Source organism: Cydia amplana, chromosome 8, assembly GCF_948474715.1.
Source record: "Cydia amplana chromosome 8, ilCydAmpl1.1, whole genome shotgun sequence".
Classification (NCBI taxonomy): Eukaryota; Metazoa; Arthropoda; class Insecta; order Lepidoptera; family Tortricidae; genus Cydia; species Cydia amplana.
This window is the reverse complement of record NC_086076.1, coordinates 19,319,623-19,338,884: the sequence shown is the minus strand read 5'-3', so window position 1 is coordinate 19,338,884 and position 19,262 is coordinate 19,319,623. Positions and strand designations below refer to the sequence as shown.

Genomic DNA, 19,262 nt, shown 5'->3' with positions numbered 1-19,262 from the left:
GATAAAAGCTTGTACCAAAAATTTAATTTTTGTAAAAACTTTTATATACTTGATTTTTCTAGTTTATCACACAGAATAAAGTCCATGTTTAAAATACGCTACCCAATCGTTTGTGTCTTATAATATAGACTTTAATATTATTGAGCTAAGGTAGAAAATCAAAACAGCGACGAAGGTGCACTAATAAATCAGGGTAAGCAATAATTTGATTATCGGGCTTGTTGCAAACAGCCTGCGGTCAATTTTGAAACGTTCGACACGATTTGAGAGTTACGAAGTTAAAGCGTTCGTGTTTAGTCGCCCCGGGCCCCAAAATAAGATCGAAGGTCATTTATATTAGTAGGTGTACCACGAGCAGTTACAAAATATACCTATAACAATATATGTATATAGAGTAGACGAAACTCATAGAGCCTACATTGTTGATGGGGTCTCTATTGTTTCCCATAAAGATTTAAGTCATGTTTGTCCGCATTTTTGTTAGGGCCCGATTCGGATTTTGTAATAGACATCTATTAGATATTTTTTAGACATCGCCAAGATACGATAACGATATGTTTAAGATCTAACCTGTCAAATTTGACATTTCCGCGATTCTGGAGATACTCTTGAACGATTTCCACAAGATATTACTATTATTCACATCTAATAGATATCTAACACGATCTATCGTAAAAGTGACATTGGTTGCCCGAATTGCGCTGCAAAAGAGAACTAGTTGAAATCTAAACTATAACGTATCTAGAATGGATCTAGTACGTGTCGTCTCTTGTGAATATCTTGAAGTTCGAATACGGCAGTTAGTCATAATTTGGTTTATCTCAGAAACGCGTAACTTTTCAGGATTGCCGTAAAACAAACCTAACCTATCTGATAACCTTACGAAAATCTTGAAAAGTTAACGGTTTCAGAATTATGACTATTTAATAATAATCTAACAATCATTATATTGTGATTACAAAGACTTTCAATAATTATGTCAAATAAACGGATCCACATTGTTGACTTCACCAATGTTTTCAAACTTCAAACAACGCAATCTAAATTGTTTTTGGAATTGTTAGAACTGTCTCGATGAGTCTTTAATTAGTTGCCTGTGGAAAGTACAGTCAACGACAAAAACTTGTATCAAAAGTTATTATTTTTGTCAAAAATCTCATTTAACTTTATTGCACAAAAGAGATACTTAATGTATAAAAAGCGAACTTAATGACATGAGGCAGCCTCTACCAGTCAGAGGGCAAAGCAGAAAAGATTGATCACTAATGGAACCCCATTAGTGATCAATCTCCCCCATAGTAAACGACCATGATCAACCGATCATGGTCGTTTACTCCGAAAATGGTTAATGTGTATTTACCGTAAATTTGGTTTGCTGGCAGACGCTCCTGCCGCACAGCAGCTTCCTCGCTGAGCGCTGGAAGTTTCTCGTCATCATACAGTACACTATGGGGTTGATCGCGGAATTCGCGTGTCCTGCATCAAAATTACATTCAATTATTATTAAATGTAAAAAAAAAAAATAAACGTCACCTTTAGGGAGTAGGTATGTACTTTTGAATAACCATGCTTGGAACATTATGTTATTACAAAGTTTGTAAACAAAATTTAAATTGAGGTCTTCAAGACGAGAAAACGAGGTAGGTAACTTAATCAAGGAGTTTTAAATGTTGTTTTATTCAAATAGACGACAAAATTTTTGAAGCAATAAAGTTGCTTTTATGCGTTGACTTTTTTATAGCGCCTTAAATAAGCACTTGTACTCGTATTGTAGCCATTGTAGGTAGGCCAAAAAAGAGATGGCGGGATGAGCTTGACGCTTTTTGTAGCGACTGGCGGGAACATGCAACAAACCGGGATGAGTGTCGGAAGAAAGGGGAGGCCTTTGCCCAGCAGTGAGACACGAAATAGGCTATATATATAAATTAATAAAAAAACTCGTATTGTTAGGTGTCCGCTAGCTGGTGCGGTTGCACGGAGCGGGTTTACGAAAATTCGGTACTCGGCGGGAAGAAGTTGATAACTCGAGATATTTTATTGACGAAATTTGAACTTAAAATTAAATTGCATAAGGTTCAAATTTCTTCCATTTTTTCCCGCGAGTTATCAACTTCTTCCCGCCATGTACGGAATTAGTATAAGCAACACTAACGGCGCGGACACTATTATAGCCGGTTTAAACTCTCGCGCGAGCCACGAGACGAGCCGCGAGCCGCGCCACGAGACGCGAGTCCACCGCTTACACTCGCGTTCGGCTTGTCATTCGGTTATAAACCTTATGCCGTGCCGTTAGTGTTTAAATTATATTAGCTCGACGAGCTTGCGAGCCACGAGACGAGCCGCGAGCCCACCGCTTACACTCGCGTCTCGTGGCGCGGCTCGCGGCTCGTCTCGTGGCTCGCGCGAGAGTTTAAACCGGCTATTACAAATGCGCGGACACTTCGTGCACCGCCCATCCTTTGATCGGCAACGCTCTGAAACCTCCACCTCAGTAAAAAAAAACCATAATAAGCAGCGGCGGGCGCTTATTATCAGCAACGCCGTAAAAAATAGCGGCCATTTTATGTACAACTCACCTAATAGTAAAGCGTAAGGCAGAAACATGCTCAGGTCCTTGGCGTTGACCACGTACATGTCCAGCAGCAGCTGCATGATGTTGTATGGGAGCCAGCAAAGAGCGAAAAGGACGGCGAGAAGCAGTAGTATCCACGCCACTCTCTTCCTCTCTTTCATTAGCCTGAGGCCCTGGTCACAATAAATACATTTTATGGAAGTCTTAATTGTTAAAAGCAGATCGAATTCTGTAAGAATATAACAAAAATCTCGGATCTAACAATTTTCATTTGTGCTACAAATATAAGACGAGTCGGACTGGCCCACCGAGGGTTCCGTAGGTACTTTTTAGTATTTGTTGTTTTAGCGGCAGCAGAAATACATCGGATTTTCATGCGGTTTTCACTTATCGATAGCACTCGATAGAGTGATTCTTGAGGAAGGTTTGTGTATAATTTGTTAACTCGTGCGAAGCCGGGCGGGTCGCTAGTTTACCCATAAAAATATGTTACACAATCGTCTTAATATTAATTCGACAGAATATTTAATAATGAATAATTTAAGAAATATTCAAAATGTCATTAGAGCAAATTATGGAGCAAAGTAGGACCGTTTTACGGTTCTCCAAATCACTGCCATAGGCCGTCATTCTGCAAAATGAATTTTATTTTACCGAATTTGGAGGCAGATGAGTTTTCTTATAAGTAGGTACATACATCTTCTTAGAGATATCTATGTTATATTGTGGTAATTAATTATTTTAAGCTTATTATAATGTACCCACTGCCCACTACCCACTAGGCCAGACCGGTCGTCAAATTATGCACTACACCTGTAAGGTGACTGACCTGTTGCATACTGACATTTCCCTCGTCAATGTCAAACGGCGGCTTCACGGAGCACAGCGTCCGGCCCATGAACGCGTACGACAATATCGTTATTGAACCTGCAACAATAACCACTACTGTAGGGCTAAGATGGCCGGCTCTTTATCATTTCTCACCATGGCTGTCACGTTCTAACAAATATGTAAGTGTGAAAGTATATGATAGGTGATAAAAATGTGACCATGATAGCTGGTCTGGTCACTATTACATTGAACATTTAGGAAACCCCCTACGCTATATGATATGCCAATATAGTTTGTCAAAGGACTGTCTCATTTCAAACATAGACAGAGAGAATCATACTATCTATGTCTTACACTAGTTAGTACTAGCACCCAAAAAAAGGATGAGTATAGTTTTCCTGGTTCTTACTGACTGACTGACATCGAACAAGGGGCAAAGTTGTTGTTTAACCTCTCGTGCTAATCTCGTGTCGAGCAAGGGAAAGATCCCAAAATCGAAAAGCGGAATCTAGAGCGTTGCGAGGGTTTCAAGGCACGAGGGTTTAACAAATTTCGCCACCGAGTGGAACACTGGTTTGGTTTGACGTAAATAAATGTATTTTCTTTCTTTTCTTTCAAACACAATATTTTTCGCTACACTAACGCAAGGAAAATACTGACTGTATTACTGTAAAATATCAAAGAAAACCCTTTGCCACACATGTGGATAAAATGCAACTTTCTCATCAGTTTTTGAACAACCAAGAGGTGCAGTTGGTGTGGTGGAAAATAAAATATGTATATAGAACAAACACATCCCTTGCTACGCATCCTCGCGCACATTAATCAGATGGGAAAGCAGTTAAAATGAAACCAAATTGAGATTAATTTGTAATTCAATTCCACTCCGATATGCGAGCGAAATATCACATGTAATTTAATATTTCTCGTCTACGTAAAATTGGAATTGACTTTAAATTAGAAGTGAAGCGATGGGTAAGGAAACCCGTGACAATCTTGGCAGTTACTTCATGCGGAACTTCACTCAAAATATTTCATTAAAATACTGGCAAGTTTCGACACGCATGCGCTGGTGGCCTAGCGGTAAGAGCGTGCGACTTGCAATCCGGAGGTTCAAACCCTGGCTCGTACCAATGAGTTTTTCGGAACTTATGTACGAAATATCATTTGATATTTACCAGTCGCTTTTCGGTGAAGGAAAACATCGTGAGGAAACCGGACTAAACCCAACAAGGGCCTAGTTTACCCTCTGGGTTGGAAGGTCAGATGGCAGTCGCTTTCGTAAAAACTAGTGCCCACGCCAATTCCTGGGATTAGTTGCCAAGTGGACCCCAGGCTCCCATGAGCCGTGGCAAATTGCCGGGACAACGCGAGGAAGATGACTGGCAAGTTTCGACACGGCCAAATACTTTGGATTCACATCGGACAAAATGCTCACGGGAATTTGACTTGTTCACATTGCTCGGCACCGTCATAATATATACCGGGTGTGACTCGTAAAGGTGCAAAAATTAAACTGTAGTTGTACTCCTCAAACTGACCAACATTTGTTCATCTACTTTTAAATAGTTATTTACGATACAAGTGACAAATAAACACGACGAAAGGGAGTGTTTTAAATCGTCACGAGTTGGCACGAGTTGGTGGTTGGTTGGGTAGGGTATTCGCACGTGTATCGTACAACGTTTTAGGTACAGTACATATATGGCCCTTTAAATTTTCGACATATGCAATTATGCACGGAAAGTGCTTATTCCAGTGCGGGAAAGTAGCACACGATATGTACTGTAAAATAACTTGTGTTTTGATGTTTAGTACATACGGTTTAAAGTTTATTCTAAGACGCAATGTAAGTAGGTAGGTACTGTGAATTTTGTAGCGACGTCAATTACAATGGATAATGGCGTACATTGAAGACAATATTTAATTTGTTGTTTGAGGAGTACAATATTTAATTTTATTTATTATTCGGAGGACCAACAGCTATCAATTGTACAATATATATTATTTATTTAATTATTATTAGGCTCAAAGCCTAGAGTGTCCCACTGCTGGGCAAAGGCCTCCCTCCTCCCTTTCCACGTATCCCGGTCTTGACTCGTCTCCCACCAGTTCCTGTCAAAGGCGTCGAGGTCATCCCGCCAACGCCGTCGAGGTTTGCCGCGACCTCGAGTTACAATATACATACATACATCACTGGCTCAGAGACCCAAAGAGGATCTTGGCCTCTGACACAAGAGAGCGCCACTCTACCCTATTCTGTGCCACTTCGCGCCAGTTGGGTATTCCAAGGGCGGACAGGTCTTTTTGGGTTTCGTCACTCCAGCGGTATCTGGGACGTCCAGACGGATGTTTTCCGCCCGGGCGCCCCACATACGCTCTTACAATATATTATGTTTTAATTATTTGCACGTGTTACAGGCCACACCCAGTATAACGTTCCTGTCTCGACATGCTAATCCCTAATAATATTTTAAATGCGAAAGTAACTCTTCTGTCTCCCAGTCTGTCGGTTACCTCTTAACGCTTAAACTTATGAAACCGATTTAGATATAATTTTGTATGGAGATAGGTTAAGGCCAACCGATGACCAGAAATTCTAAAAAATAGATATTTACCTACATTTTGGCTTCAGACGATTTCATCTTAATGATCGTGCTGTTCGAACGCTAATGAACATAAGAAACGCATAATACGCGCAACATAACCTCATAAACATAACACAAAACACTGAAACATCCATTAACTGAGCATAATGAAACAGCTACCATCAACACACGATGCTGACTGAACGTAATTACGAGGTTAAGGACATAGGCACCATTGAGTTATAATTGCTAGAGATGCCACGAATATTCGGCAACTTTTCGGTATTACGCCAAATGTTGCCTACTATTCGGCCGAACACCGAATACTTATCTGTTGCATCTACTTAAAAAGAAAAATTACACAATAAAAATAACCAATAGCTGGTATGTTTCATATTTAAAATGTATTCTTGGGAAGTTGTAATACGAACACCCTTTTTTGAGCATTTGTTAATTACAAAATATAATATTATTATGTATTTTATTTTTTTCATGGGTCTGATTTGATTCAGTCCAATACATTCCATAATTCTGTTCAACAAAAATATATCTTAGCAAACGTTATGCTTTGTTGGCGAACAGTTTTCATAAAAACAATAATTGTCGTTTTTAATTGTTTTTGTTAATCTGTATTTACTGTTGTTGTTGCCATGATCTTGTTGTGACTCAAAATGTTCGCATGTCATACCGCAATCCGAATATTCGGTCGCCAAATATTCGGCGTTTCGGCCGAGAGAGGGGCCGAATATTCGGTATTCGACCAAGACCACTCTTCGGGGCATCTCTAATAATTACTACGTAGGTAGTTAGTAACAATAGTTCAATGATTGGCACATTTCTAGTTATATTCTATTCAGAAATAACTGATTTATTATGTTTGATAGTTGACTTTGACTCAGATGTAGGTATATGTCGCTGGCATTTTGTAAGAATCCGTCGTTTACAAACGGCGTCGTCATTTTACATTTTGCAAACGGTGAAACGTTTGTAAAATGACGCCGCCGTTTGTAAACAGCGGATTCTTACAAAATGCCTGTGATATATACAGGCTGTTTTTTTATTACCTGCAATATTTGGCGAGATGAATATTATGTAGGTCATACTGAGCAACTTCTATGGGACCAACAGGTCAGAGATGTTGTGCATGGGAAAGCCTGTTCTTTTCTCGCGATTGTATGTTACGATGTTCCGCGCTGACTGTACAAAGAGTCCAACATTCGGACTTTGTTGTTGATTTTTGACCGACTACTTGGTTTGTTTGCTTGCTTGGCTCTGGTGACGGTGCCGCTCACGACAAAAGCGTGACTGTCATATAATTGAATGACATTTCTAAACTAGCTAGCTTAAGCTTCTTCTTCTTAGCCCTTTTCAATCTTAGACAACCTTAAATTTTTGCCATTCAGGTCTTTTTTGCGCTCTATGTACCCATTTCGATTCAGCAGCTTTTGATATCACCATACTAACGCTTTTTTGGCTTCCCTGCTGGGCGCGATTCTCCCCCAGGTCTCTACCAGAGGGACACTACCAGCCATCTTTTGAGCTTAGTTCAGTAGAAATGATGAAACTCACCAGGAATAGCGTACACGAGGGTGAAGCTGAACATGCCGAACTGTTTCCGCGTGTCCAGTTCCCCCCACTCCTCCGTGCAGAAGTGGACGTCTCTCGAAACTATCTACAACAAACACAAATATAGGTAAACCTTACAAATATACTATTTACAAACATATAATACAGTAAAAACTAGCAGAAAAAGTAAGGGCAAACCGCCTAGCATGGTACGGGCATGTGATGCGGAGGGATGAAAGTCATGTGACGAGAAATGTATTACGAATGAATGTCCCTCCACACGAGGAAAGGAAAACCGAGGAAAAGGTGGATGGACTGTGTGAGAGATGATATGAAACGAACGCAAGTTAATTATAAGATGACGGGCGACAGAGAGGTATAGAAAAAAAAAGACAGGCTGCGCCGACCCCAAGTGAATGGGAAAAGGACAAGCGAGTGATGACAGTTAAAACTGGCCAAGTGCGTTACGGCTTCTTTTTGGACAGTGGCCACCTAGAACAGTGGAATGAAGATGAATATGGCGGCACACCACAGCAGTAGCAGTAGGACCGCTTGCTGCCGGCTAGCTTCAGTATGAAGCCAAATATATGGTGCAATTTTTGATTCACGGAAGTTTTGTTATAACAATCACTCACCGAAACGTTCAAAAGGCCTTTAGAGATAACAGGCACAGCTTCTCTTTGGACAGTGGCCACCATGAGCAGTGGAATGAAGATGAGCATGGCGGCACACCACAGCAGTAGCAGTAGGAGGACCGCTTGCCGCCGGCTAGCTTCAGTATGAAGCCAAATATATGGTGCAATTTTTGATTCACGGAAGTTTTGTTATAACAATCACTCACCGAAACGTTCAAAAGGCCTTTAGAGATAACAGGCACAGCTTCTCTTTGGACAGTGGCCACCATGAGCAGTGGAATGAAGATGAGCATGGCGGCACACCACAGCAGTAGCAGTAGGAGGACCGCTTGCCGCCGGCTCGGGGGCCGCAGGCGCGGCTCTGGAGAGATGGAGAGCCATCGGTCGACGGACATCGCCGCGATTGTGAATACGCTTGCTGCCACTGCTACACCTGTTGAAAAATTAATTGAGTTGAGTGCAAAATTTCTACTGGCTTAGGTTTACTCAGCAACGGAATAAATTTAGACGAAGCTCTAAAATTTTTACTGCGAAAAATGGTTCATAGGAATATGACTGACACTTTACAGTTTTTTTACCAAGTCTTTGGGCTAGTGTAAAATATTCCCGCACTGAAAACCCCGGGGTATGGTCATTAGTCATTTACGATTATATTTCAGAAAACTATTATATTTTGTTCGATTCGATTCGTGAGATTATATTTTGTACAAACCCAATATATAATTGTGTTATACATACCTATATGTATGTTATAGAGCAAAGAGAAACAGGGCCGGATTTGTCCGGCCGACTCTAAATTCTATGTAAAAAAAAGAAAGTATGTTATGAATATCGTATCTCAACGCTTTTACAAGGAAATGCACTGCAAGTCTGCATTGAGTAAGCCTTTCAAAGTAAAACGCACCATACGTCTACATAGAGAACCTAATAAGTGCATTTATACTCTAAACATACTCCTTGTCACATTTACATAAGCATGTTTGCGGTGGTGGGTGGTGAGGCATACACTTATATCCACAGCAAAAGATGGGATGCACGCTTGCATTGCATACGAGTTTTAGCTTAGTACACAACCGTTCACTGAGTTGTGTTTCAAAGCTTCAAGCAAATATAATATACGTACCTACAGTAAATGAACATGTTTCTTTAAATTGTTTGAGAAAATATGCGTTGATGGAAATTGTCGCCATCCAATTATGAGAAAAGGACGCTTTCACGCGAGGTAAACACTCTACTTCTCATTCAGGAAAGTAAAATACATGTGTATTTTACAAAACATGAGTTTAAAACATGTACATATGTCGTAAGTATCTTAAAGTAACTTTCACTGAACAATTAAAAGTCACAAGATCCTTGCCGCCGCCATGCAATAACAACAACAACAACAACAACAACAACAACAACAAACAAACAATAGAACGACATGCTTAAATTACATGAAATTTGCCATGAACATTAACGTACTATATTTATTATTTATTTATTATTATTAACATACAGTACAAGGCTTAAATCTAATATAGATCCCTGCCAAACTGTATTTACGGTTTGCCTGCAGGTGAGCTCTACTTACATATCCCTGTTTGTTGTTTGTTTACTAGGTTTTGTTGCTAAAAATTGTTATACAATGAAAATAAAGCGAGTCAAAGTTATGACTTTTAATTATGATTTGGTTTCAGAATTGTTATTGTTGTTTGTGTTTGGTTAGATAGGCAGGTATTTGTGATCTGATTGGTTAATCTCGGTAAACTTTCCGTTAACTTGGATTAGCGGTAGCTTTGCTATATTGTTTGTAGGAACAATTAAAAAAAACCCCTACGCAATTATGTAAAAAAATGCCTTACATCATTTTGGAAAAAAACTGACACTCTTCAAACTACTGGATCGAAGCAAGGAAACGTAAAAAAACCGCATTGAAATTGGCCCATCCATTTGAGAGCTACGATTACGATGCCACAGACAAAACAAACATTTTGCGTCGGTGGTTAAAAATAAAAACACAAGTTTCAAAGCATATATTTTTCATGATCGAATTTTGTGTATTAAGCCCTTGCTACACGGTCGCCGACAAGCCTTCTAACCGTCTGACCTTGGTCTGTCCTTGGTCAGTTTTGGTCAAATTTTGTTGGAAACAACTGTCTACACGGTCCGTCCAGACCAAGGCCACGCGGTCTGAGGGGCTTGTCGGCGACCGTGTAGCAAGGGCTTAATGCCAATAAATGTATTGACAACCCCGAATAAAGATTCACGTGCCCATGTTACCTAAAAAGTTTTCTAACAAAAGTAATCGATGAAAGAAAAACTAAATTAAATTTTCCAGCCGATGCTATTGGCAGCTTCCATATTTTGCGGGCATTTTATTTTAGAGCCAGGCGAGATAAAACATAGCATGTCAGAACCAGGTTTTTTAAATAACAGGTAAAATAACATTTTCGTGACCGGTAACTTAGGTACAGTCAGCATCAATAGTACCGGATGAAATAATGCCCTAAGAGTATATTTATGGTATAGGTGTTCGTGGATTAGCTCTCAATTGGTTTTCCTCTTATTTGAAAAGTAGAGTACAATACGTAGAAATTTACCACCATGATTATAAAAATAAACGCATGATTAAAATTAGGTCTGAAAAACTGAATGTACAAAATTCCATCCCACAGGGCAGTGTTTTGGGCTGTATCCTATTCGTAATTTACATTAATGATTTGTCTAAAATCTTAAGTACAAAGGCCGTGCTATACGCCGACGACATCTCCTTAATATTTGAATGCAACGATAGTGAGGACCTAAACAATAAACTACATTGTACTTTTAAATTAATATTAGATTGGCGGAATGATCATAATCTCCAATTGAATATTTCTAAAACTAAAATCATGCAGATAAAACCTTATCAGAAGCCAGCAATTGATATGAACCCTTGCTATAATAATGAATCATTGGCGGTTGTTGAGTCATGTTCTTTGCTAGGTGTCGAAATAGACTCCTGCATAAATTGGAAGGCACATGTTGATAAAATCTCGATAAAATTATCCAAATTTACATATGTCCTCTCCATGTTGAAGAAATGTACAGACTTAAAAGCTGCAACTAATGCCTATTATGCCTATGCCCATTCTTGGTTATCGTATGGTATCATTTTATGGTGGAATAGCACGAACGTAGAGTCGTTGTTCTTGCTACAAAAAAAGTGTATAAGAATACTAGCAAATATAAATGACATGGAGAGTTGCCTCCCTTATTTCAAAAAAATGAAAATATTAACGTTAACTTCACTGTACATTTTTGAATTGTGTAAATTAGTTAAAAAACAAAAACATTTATTTGAGCGAACAAGAGATAACTTTCCAAGGAATCAAAATCTGCGGAAAAGAAACAAATTAGCTAGCACTTTCACAAATCTAAAAATAGTGAATTCCGGTCCTTACCATATGGCAGTTACAGTATATAACAACATACCGTTAGAACTAAAACATATAGAGAAAGATTCAACATTATTTAACAAACTAAAAAAGTTCTTGGTTGAAAACTCATTTTACAATATAAAGGAGTATCTTAATTATAAGTCTTAATAATGTTAATTGCTAGTGTGTGCTAGTTTTATAAGTATTAGTTTTTAAGTCTTTATGTATATTGCTGTGCCCCAACGGGGTTTATGCTGGAACATGTAAATACTATAAAATCTTGTAAAACCCATAAAAGCAATGAATAAATTATGAATTATGAATTATGAATTATGAATCTGCCACCCTGGGGCCCGTTTCTCAAAATCTTGTAACTTGTAGTACAAGTGGAAGTCCCTTTCTAACAACAGCTGTCAAAAAGTGACATCCGCTTGTATTACAAGTTACAAGCTTTTGAGAAACGGGCCCCTGGAATACTTTTCCAACCACCTAGAGAACTAGGAACCTCTAGAGTACGTGTTCAAAAGGACCTAGGGATCTGTAATGGTCTAATGTGTTCTACGACTACATATAGTGACATATCTCTTTTTGTAAAGTTATTGAAAATGGTATCCGAATTACTCTTACCCTTTTTAGGGTTCCGTAGCCAAATGGCAAAAAACGGAACCCTTATAGATTCGTCATGTCTGTCTGTCTGTCTGTCTGTCTGTCTGTCCGTCTGTCCGTCTGTCCGTCTGTCTGTCCGTCCGTATGTCACAGCCACTTTTCTCCGAAACTATAAGAACTATACTGTTGAAACTTGGTAAGTAGATGTATTCTGTGAACCGCATTAAGATTTTCACACAAAAATTAAAAAAAAAACAATAAATTTTTGGGGTTCCCCATACTTCGAACTGAAACTCAAAATTTTTTTTTTCATCAAACCCATACGTGTGGGGTATCTATGGATAGGTCTTCAAAAATGATATTGAGGTTTCTAATATCATTTTTTTCTAAACTGAATAGTTTGCGCGAGAGACACTTCCAAAGTGGTAAAATGTGTGTCCCCCCCCCTGTAACTTCTAAAATAAGAGAATGATAAAACTAAAAAAAATATATGATATACATTACCATGTAAACTTCCACCGAAAATTGGTTTGAACGAGATCTAGTAAGTAGTTTTTTTTTATACGTCATAAATCACCTAAATACGGAACCCTTCATGGGCGAGTCCGACTCGCACTTGGCCGCTTTTTAGGGTTCCGTAGCCAAATGGAAAAAAACGGAACCCTTATAGATTCGTCATGTCTGTCTGTCTGTCCGTCTGTCTGTCTGTCTGTCTGTCTGTCCGTCTGTCCGTCTGTCCGTCTGTCTGTCCGTCCGTATGTCACAGCCACTTTTCTCCGAAACTATAAGAACTATACTGTTGAAACTTGGTAAGTAGATGTATTCTGTGAACCGCATTAAGATTTTCACACAAAAATTAAAAAAAAACAATAAATTTTTGGGGTTCCCCATACTTCGAACTGAAACTCAAAATTTTTTTTTTCATCAAACCCATACGTGTGGGGTATCTATGGATAGGTCTTCAAAAATGATATTGAGGTTTCTAATATCATTTTTTTCTAAACTGAATAGTTTGCGCGAGAGAGACTTCCAAAGTGGTAAAATGTGTGTCCCCCCCCCCTAACTTCTAAAATAAGAGAATGATAAAACTAAAAAAAATATATGATGTACATTACCATGTAAACTTCCACCGAAAATTGGTTTGAACGAGATCTAGCAAGTAGTTTTTTTTTAATACGTCATAAATCGCCTAAATACGGAACCCTTCATGGGCGAGTCCGACTCGCACTTGGCCACTTTTTTTTTCACTTATAGATCTAAAATTATCCCAAGCCCAATAAGGCCTACCGCCTAAAAATAACTAAGCATATATTATGAGTAAAAGTTTACAATTTATTTATCGAGGAGTTTTAGTTATTCATTAATAGGTCTGTGACGGATCGAAATCCGACGTGATTTTAGCCGTATTTTTAAGTAAGTAAATATTGTTTATAATAACAAATACATTACACATGTAAACCTCTACACAGAAACTAGAAAGCAAAATAGAACTAGGTAACAACTATAGGTATAGGTAGGTAGGCGGTCTTATTACTTTTAGATCTAAAATCTCAGGTCAGCCGAGCGAAAAGGAAACAAGCATAGGTAGGTAATATGTAAATAAAAACCGGACAAGTGCGAGTCGGACTCGCCCACCGTGGGTTCCGTACTTTTTAGTATTTATTGTTATAGCGGCCACGGAAATACACCATCTGTGAAAATGTCAACTGTGTATTTTAACTTAACTATGTATCACGGTTCACGGTTCATGAGACACAGCCTGGTGACAGACAGACCAACAGACAGACAGACGAACAGTTGAGTCTTAGTAATAGGGTCCCGTTATTACCCTTTGGGTACGGAACCCTAAAAAAGTATGGTCGAGTTATTTTATTCAAGACTTTTTTTATTAAGACGCGGTAGGGTTCGGGTCTCTTATGTAACTCGATCCACGGCCTTGGCCTTTGATCACAGACCACCTCAACTAATAATCAACCTCAACTAATAGACTGAGCACATACAACAATCGCGGACACCAACACAAGCGCCCCCGTAAAAAAATTTACACTCGTGTAAATTAGATATATACAAAAATTAAGCTTTAGTATAAAATGATTAAAATGTAATTATAGATAATAAAACATAAGTTGTGTTGCTCGAATGGTAGTAATTTACAAGTAGAGTTGCACCTACGAGTGACCTTGTGAGCTGTGCCCTTCGTAAACGCTTCATATTGCGGTGTCTGTGTAATAGTCTGTGCCTGTGATATGATTTTGTACGGTACCCTAGGTCCAGGGAGCTTTCGCTCAACAAATCCGAAGTAATCAACCCAATTGTCGTTTGATATTCAATATTTCTTTCTTTAGATACCCTTTCTCTGTTATGTTTTTTATATACGATGTCGGTAAGATAATAATGGTTTAAGACCAAAGTGGAGGACCCACGCGAAATCGCCTTCCCATTCGCGCCTACATTTTTTAAATTTGGCGCCTTTATCTACTGCAGATAACTTTGAACGAAAACTGTGGCGATACGAGTATGACTCTATTTGAGAAGTACAAATTAATAATTCGTGTGAATTTTATGGGTGACGTTCGGATCGTAGCGGATTGTTGTTACCGTCGCTACAACTACATCTGTCAATTTAATTGATAAAATGTGTGATACAGACCTTGCATGTAGTTGACAATCTTGCAGACGGTCTCGCCGTAGAACCAGACCAGCGTCACCGCCTTGCTGAGCTGCAGCGGCATGCAGACGCCCGTCACCAGCAGGTCCGCCGTCGACAGGTTCACCAGGAAGATGTTCGTGACGCTGTTGACAACAAACATCAATAATTACAGACCTTGCATGTAGTTGACGATCTTGCAGACGGTCTCGCCGTAGAACCAGACCAGCGTCACCGCCTTGCTGAGCTGCAGCGGCATGCAGACGCCCGTCACCAGCAGGTCTGCCGTCGACAGGTTCACCAGGAAGATGTTCGTGACGCTGTTGACAATAAACATCAATTATTATCATCGTAATAAAGCACTAAGATAATATGCGTGAGGCTTTCATTTAAAATTTAAAAAATTTCGCATTTCGAACACACGGGTCACTCACGGGAGAGCTGCGGCCAGCAATGTGCGCCGGTCCGTCACCGTTAACGCAAGCTCCTGATGACACTGCTGACGATGAAAATACGTGAGTGACCTTCTTAGGGAAGTTTTGTTCTTACATTTTTACGCGTAAAATGTTTGGCCTTTGTATGGCGGGTTGGCCGACCTACCCGGTAAAGGGCCAAGTCATTATCAAATACTTGAAGAACCATGATTTATTCGAAACTTTTTTATTTTGGTTATTTTTCCCACTGTAAAGACTTATATATTAAGTATTCTTTATTCTTTATTCTTTATTTCATTGTAGCCATGTTCATAATTCAGTAAGGTGTTACAAGTATAAAGCGGTAGGTACATGACACCCTGTAAGGGCACACAATATGATTATCCTTAAACTAAAAACATATATGTACATTAACTTAACTTATTTTATTTTAGGTATATTGCGCATGTATCCCGTACCATAACAGTGCGAGTTAAATTTATTTATTTATTATTATTATATTAAGTCAATAACAGCATAGGAATTATAATAAGTTTATAATTTCGCAATACAAATTATAGGCTTAAATAAAATAAAAATTATATGAGGATTGTTTACATTTACAATATTATTATTATTAAGATGTCAGTGGGTAGGTACATAAGGTGAGTTACTTATAATTATAATAGTGATCGGTCGTTCAGAAATTCATCTATTGAGTAGTATGCTTTGTCAAGCAACATTTTCTTTAAAGCAGTTTTAAAATTTTTGTCATTGGGTTCCTGCATAATATGATCGGGCAGTTTGTTAGTTATTGTGACACATTGATAGAATGGGCCCTTCTTGCACATGGCTAACTTCGTGTTTGGTATGGCTAGCTTGTTTTTTGATCTATTTCTACTGTTACAGACTTGGCTTTTGGTTTGGAATAGTTCAGAGTGCTTCCTGACAAAACGTGCTACTTCTAAGATGTAAATACAAGGCAAGGTAAGTAATTTAAGTTGTATGAAGTGCGGACGGCAACTGTTTGGTATTTGGGTGTTAGTCAAGATACGGACACATCGCTTTTGCATGATAAACAAATCATAGGTATCTGTGCTGGAGAACCACAAGACCACACCATAGCGGAGCCACGCGTAGGCGTATGCGTAATATGCTGTTATTGAAGATTCAAGGTCTGTATTTCTTTTAAGAATACTGAGAGCCTAAGTATAAGTATAAGTATAAGTATAAGTAAGTATAAGTATAACTAAGTATAACTAAGTATAAGTCACAAAAAACTTTGAGCATTCTAAATTTGCGACACAATGAGTTGAATTTGGTGTACATTCTCTTGAGCTCCCCAAATTTACTTGATTTTTTATCATTGGCCTTCGAGTCTATTACAGACTATACAAGCAGAGTCAGGTAGGGCGACAAAGTTTTTCGTGGCTGTCGTGTAAGCCGGGAGCCGCAAACACGACCACAAGCCCGAATTGAAGAGACAACCTGGTGTGATAAGCTTGAATGTGCTCTATCTAGTGTGCGGTGGTGATCAATTTATGTTGTCCGCAAACTTCTTTTATTTAGCGTGTTTTTCGGTACATTATGCTTCTTACACGCTGTTTTACTCAACAAAGTTCGGGTATTATTCACGTGAATATTTATCTCACTGTTGGATATTCATTCGGTTTTGGCGGCAGATGTAAATTAAATCAGGCCTTTTTGTTTTATTTTGTTATGTCAGAGCTTGAAACGTTAAATGTAGGGTGACCTGATTTTATTATTCAATTTGAAAATAAAATTCGATGGAGCGCGGAAAAATCAGAAAAAAATATCAGCAGTGAGGCAATATTGTGGAAAAATAACGGATTTCAGATTTAGGTACGATACAATACTTTGTTGCACTTTGTAAGGCCGATTTGAGTGGTGGAGGTGACAATGGTATAAGCATTTCTCAAACTATGCGAAGCGAATATTATAGGAAAGTTATTGGTTTAGATTATTTATTTCAAAAAAGTGAAGTAAGTACGAAAAATTTAAGAAATTCTAGCATGATCATCATCTGTCAAATTGAATAACAATGCTCACGGTCAAAATCGTATTGCAAAATAATTTCATAACCATACTATCAAATTGTTAAAACAGAATCTATCCATTTTCATTCATCGCGTAAAATCGGATTATGCAACTTAAGAAATGTTCAATTACCGTTTAAGTGCGCAGCAATAAGTCATTAACGAGACGTAATTTCAAACACATTTCATGCGCGAGTCGAATGAGAAAATAAATATTTTTTATTTTTGGTTCAAGCTTTTATAGTTGACTGCGCTTATCTTTCAACAGGCAACTAATACTCATCGAGACAATTCTCAAAAAAAAAAAACAAGCCTAGTTTGATTGGATTATTTTATCACAGATTTCATTTCATCGCCACCCAGCTTATACATTGTACATAATTGTATGTGAAGTTTCAGCTCAATAAAATTTTTGGCAATCCGTATTGTTATAAAAGCGGTACGGTTTTTCAAAAACTCCGCTCTCACCTTAATACAAGCATTTTTTTTGCATTGGGTACTTCGTTACCCTGGTTATTCCAAAGAACTCGATTCACCCCCGCCCCAATAGCTATTGATAACACGGCTCGACGCGGAGTGATGGATAGATCATAATTACTTGGGGAACGTCACTCATGTGATTGGCCATAAATTCAACAAGTCAGGATCAACCATAGACTAGGAATCCTCTAGACGGAGTTTAGAGCAATTATTTCATGAAACCGATGCTGCCAAAAATACGGGGGTGCGGGGGGACGAGGTGAGCGAATCCCGTGCCGTGATTGGTCCGTTCAAAGACACGGACCAATCACGGCACGGGATTCTGATACTTTGACTCGAAGATGGAGTAAAACTACCGTATATAGTGGCAGAGGGGGTAGCGTTACTATGCTCAGTCTAGAGGATGTCTTGTCTGTGGGATCAACCTACGCAGGATTATAGGACAGATATTTTCCGGATAGGAATTTCGGTAATTTCACAGGTCTGTGGCCGGAATACGGAATTTCCGGCCATTTACCTATATGCATACTCGTATTATTACTAACGTATAGGACCGGCACAGAGAACCACTAGGTAGGTAAGTACTTGGTGCCATGTGTTGCTATCGTTTTGACAATAAACCATAGAAGTGGGGTGTGAATCTCGCGACCTAAACGCGTAAGCGCCATGAATTTTACGGCGCTTACGACATTTTGGTCGCTTGGTACAGGTTGCGATTGCGACAATTTCAGTGTTTAGTATGGTATAATAATAACTCAATGTTTCCGGCAATGATTGAAATACTGAAATATCCACTAACTTTAGAGTATGCGATGGCATTTTAGGGATTGATGATGACGTATTACTCACCTTCCTTTCCTATCTTAGTTTTAATTAACAAATAGCAAGTTTCACGTGGCCCGACACAACTTGCCTCCTGTTAACTGAATTACAACTAACACATGACTCACATGACAGATGATAGCGTCATCTGTAGTACTCCTAGTGTTCATTCGATAGCGTGACGTGACGTAGGTACGCGTTTGCGTTAAGTGTCATTTTGTATGGGATCTTGAGTTTCCAAAATGTCCCGCTTGGCACGCTGTTCAAAATCCCATACAAAAATAGACATAACGCAAACGCGAACGTTCGTCACGCTATCGAATGAAATTAACAATATGGGTTCTATGTTGTTATAGTTTACTCTATCAACTATGAAGTCTATAAAACATAGAATTGTAAAGTTGTCTTTACCTTAATTAATTAAGTAGGTAATTAATAATTAATTAATTCATACATAAATTAAATAATTTAGCCTTTATTTTCATCCTTAATCTACCTAGATTAACCTTTAATATTATAGATATTTCCTTTTATTATGTATTAGTTAAGGTTATTACAGCAATTATATTAAAGGTAATTTAGGCCCCCTCCAACAGTTAGGTACCAAGTTGACCTTGAATGACCTTTCTGTATCCAGTCTACTC

At 38.7% G+C, this 19,262-nt stretch overlaps 1 protein-coding gene across 1 annotated transcript in view; it reads right to left on the bottom strand.

Moving 5' to 3' along the window:
* LOC134650513 (neuropeptide FF receptor 1-like) overlaps nucleotides 1-19,262 on the bottom strand; it is a 70,239-nt gene that overhangs the window by 28,240 nt on the left and 22,737 nt on the right. Inside the window, exons 2-7 of the mRNA XM_063505469.1 lie at nucleotides 15,024-15,166; nucleotides 8,399-8,625; nucleotides 7,561-7,663; nucleotides 3,402-3,499; nucleotides 2,577-2,745; nucleotides 1,361-1,476 (exon numbers count right to left, since the gene is read on the bottom strand). Of these exons, the coding sequence (XP_063361539.1) occupies nucleotides 1,361-1,476; nucleotides 2,577-2,745; nucleotides 3,402-3,499; nucleotides 7,561-7,663; nucleotides 8,399-8,625; nucleotides 15,024-15,166 (856 nt within the window). The remainder of the gene's footprint in view (nucleotides 1-1,360; nucleotides 1,477-2,576; nucleotides 2,746-3,401; nucleotides 3,500-7,560; nucleotides 7,664-8,398; nucleotides 8,626-15,023; nucleotides 15,167-19,262) is intronic.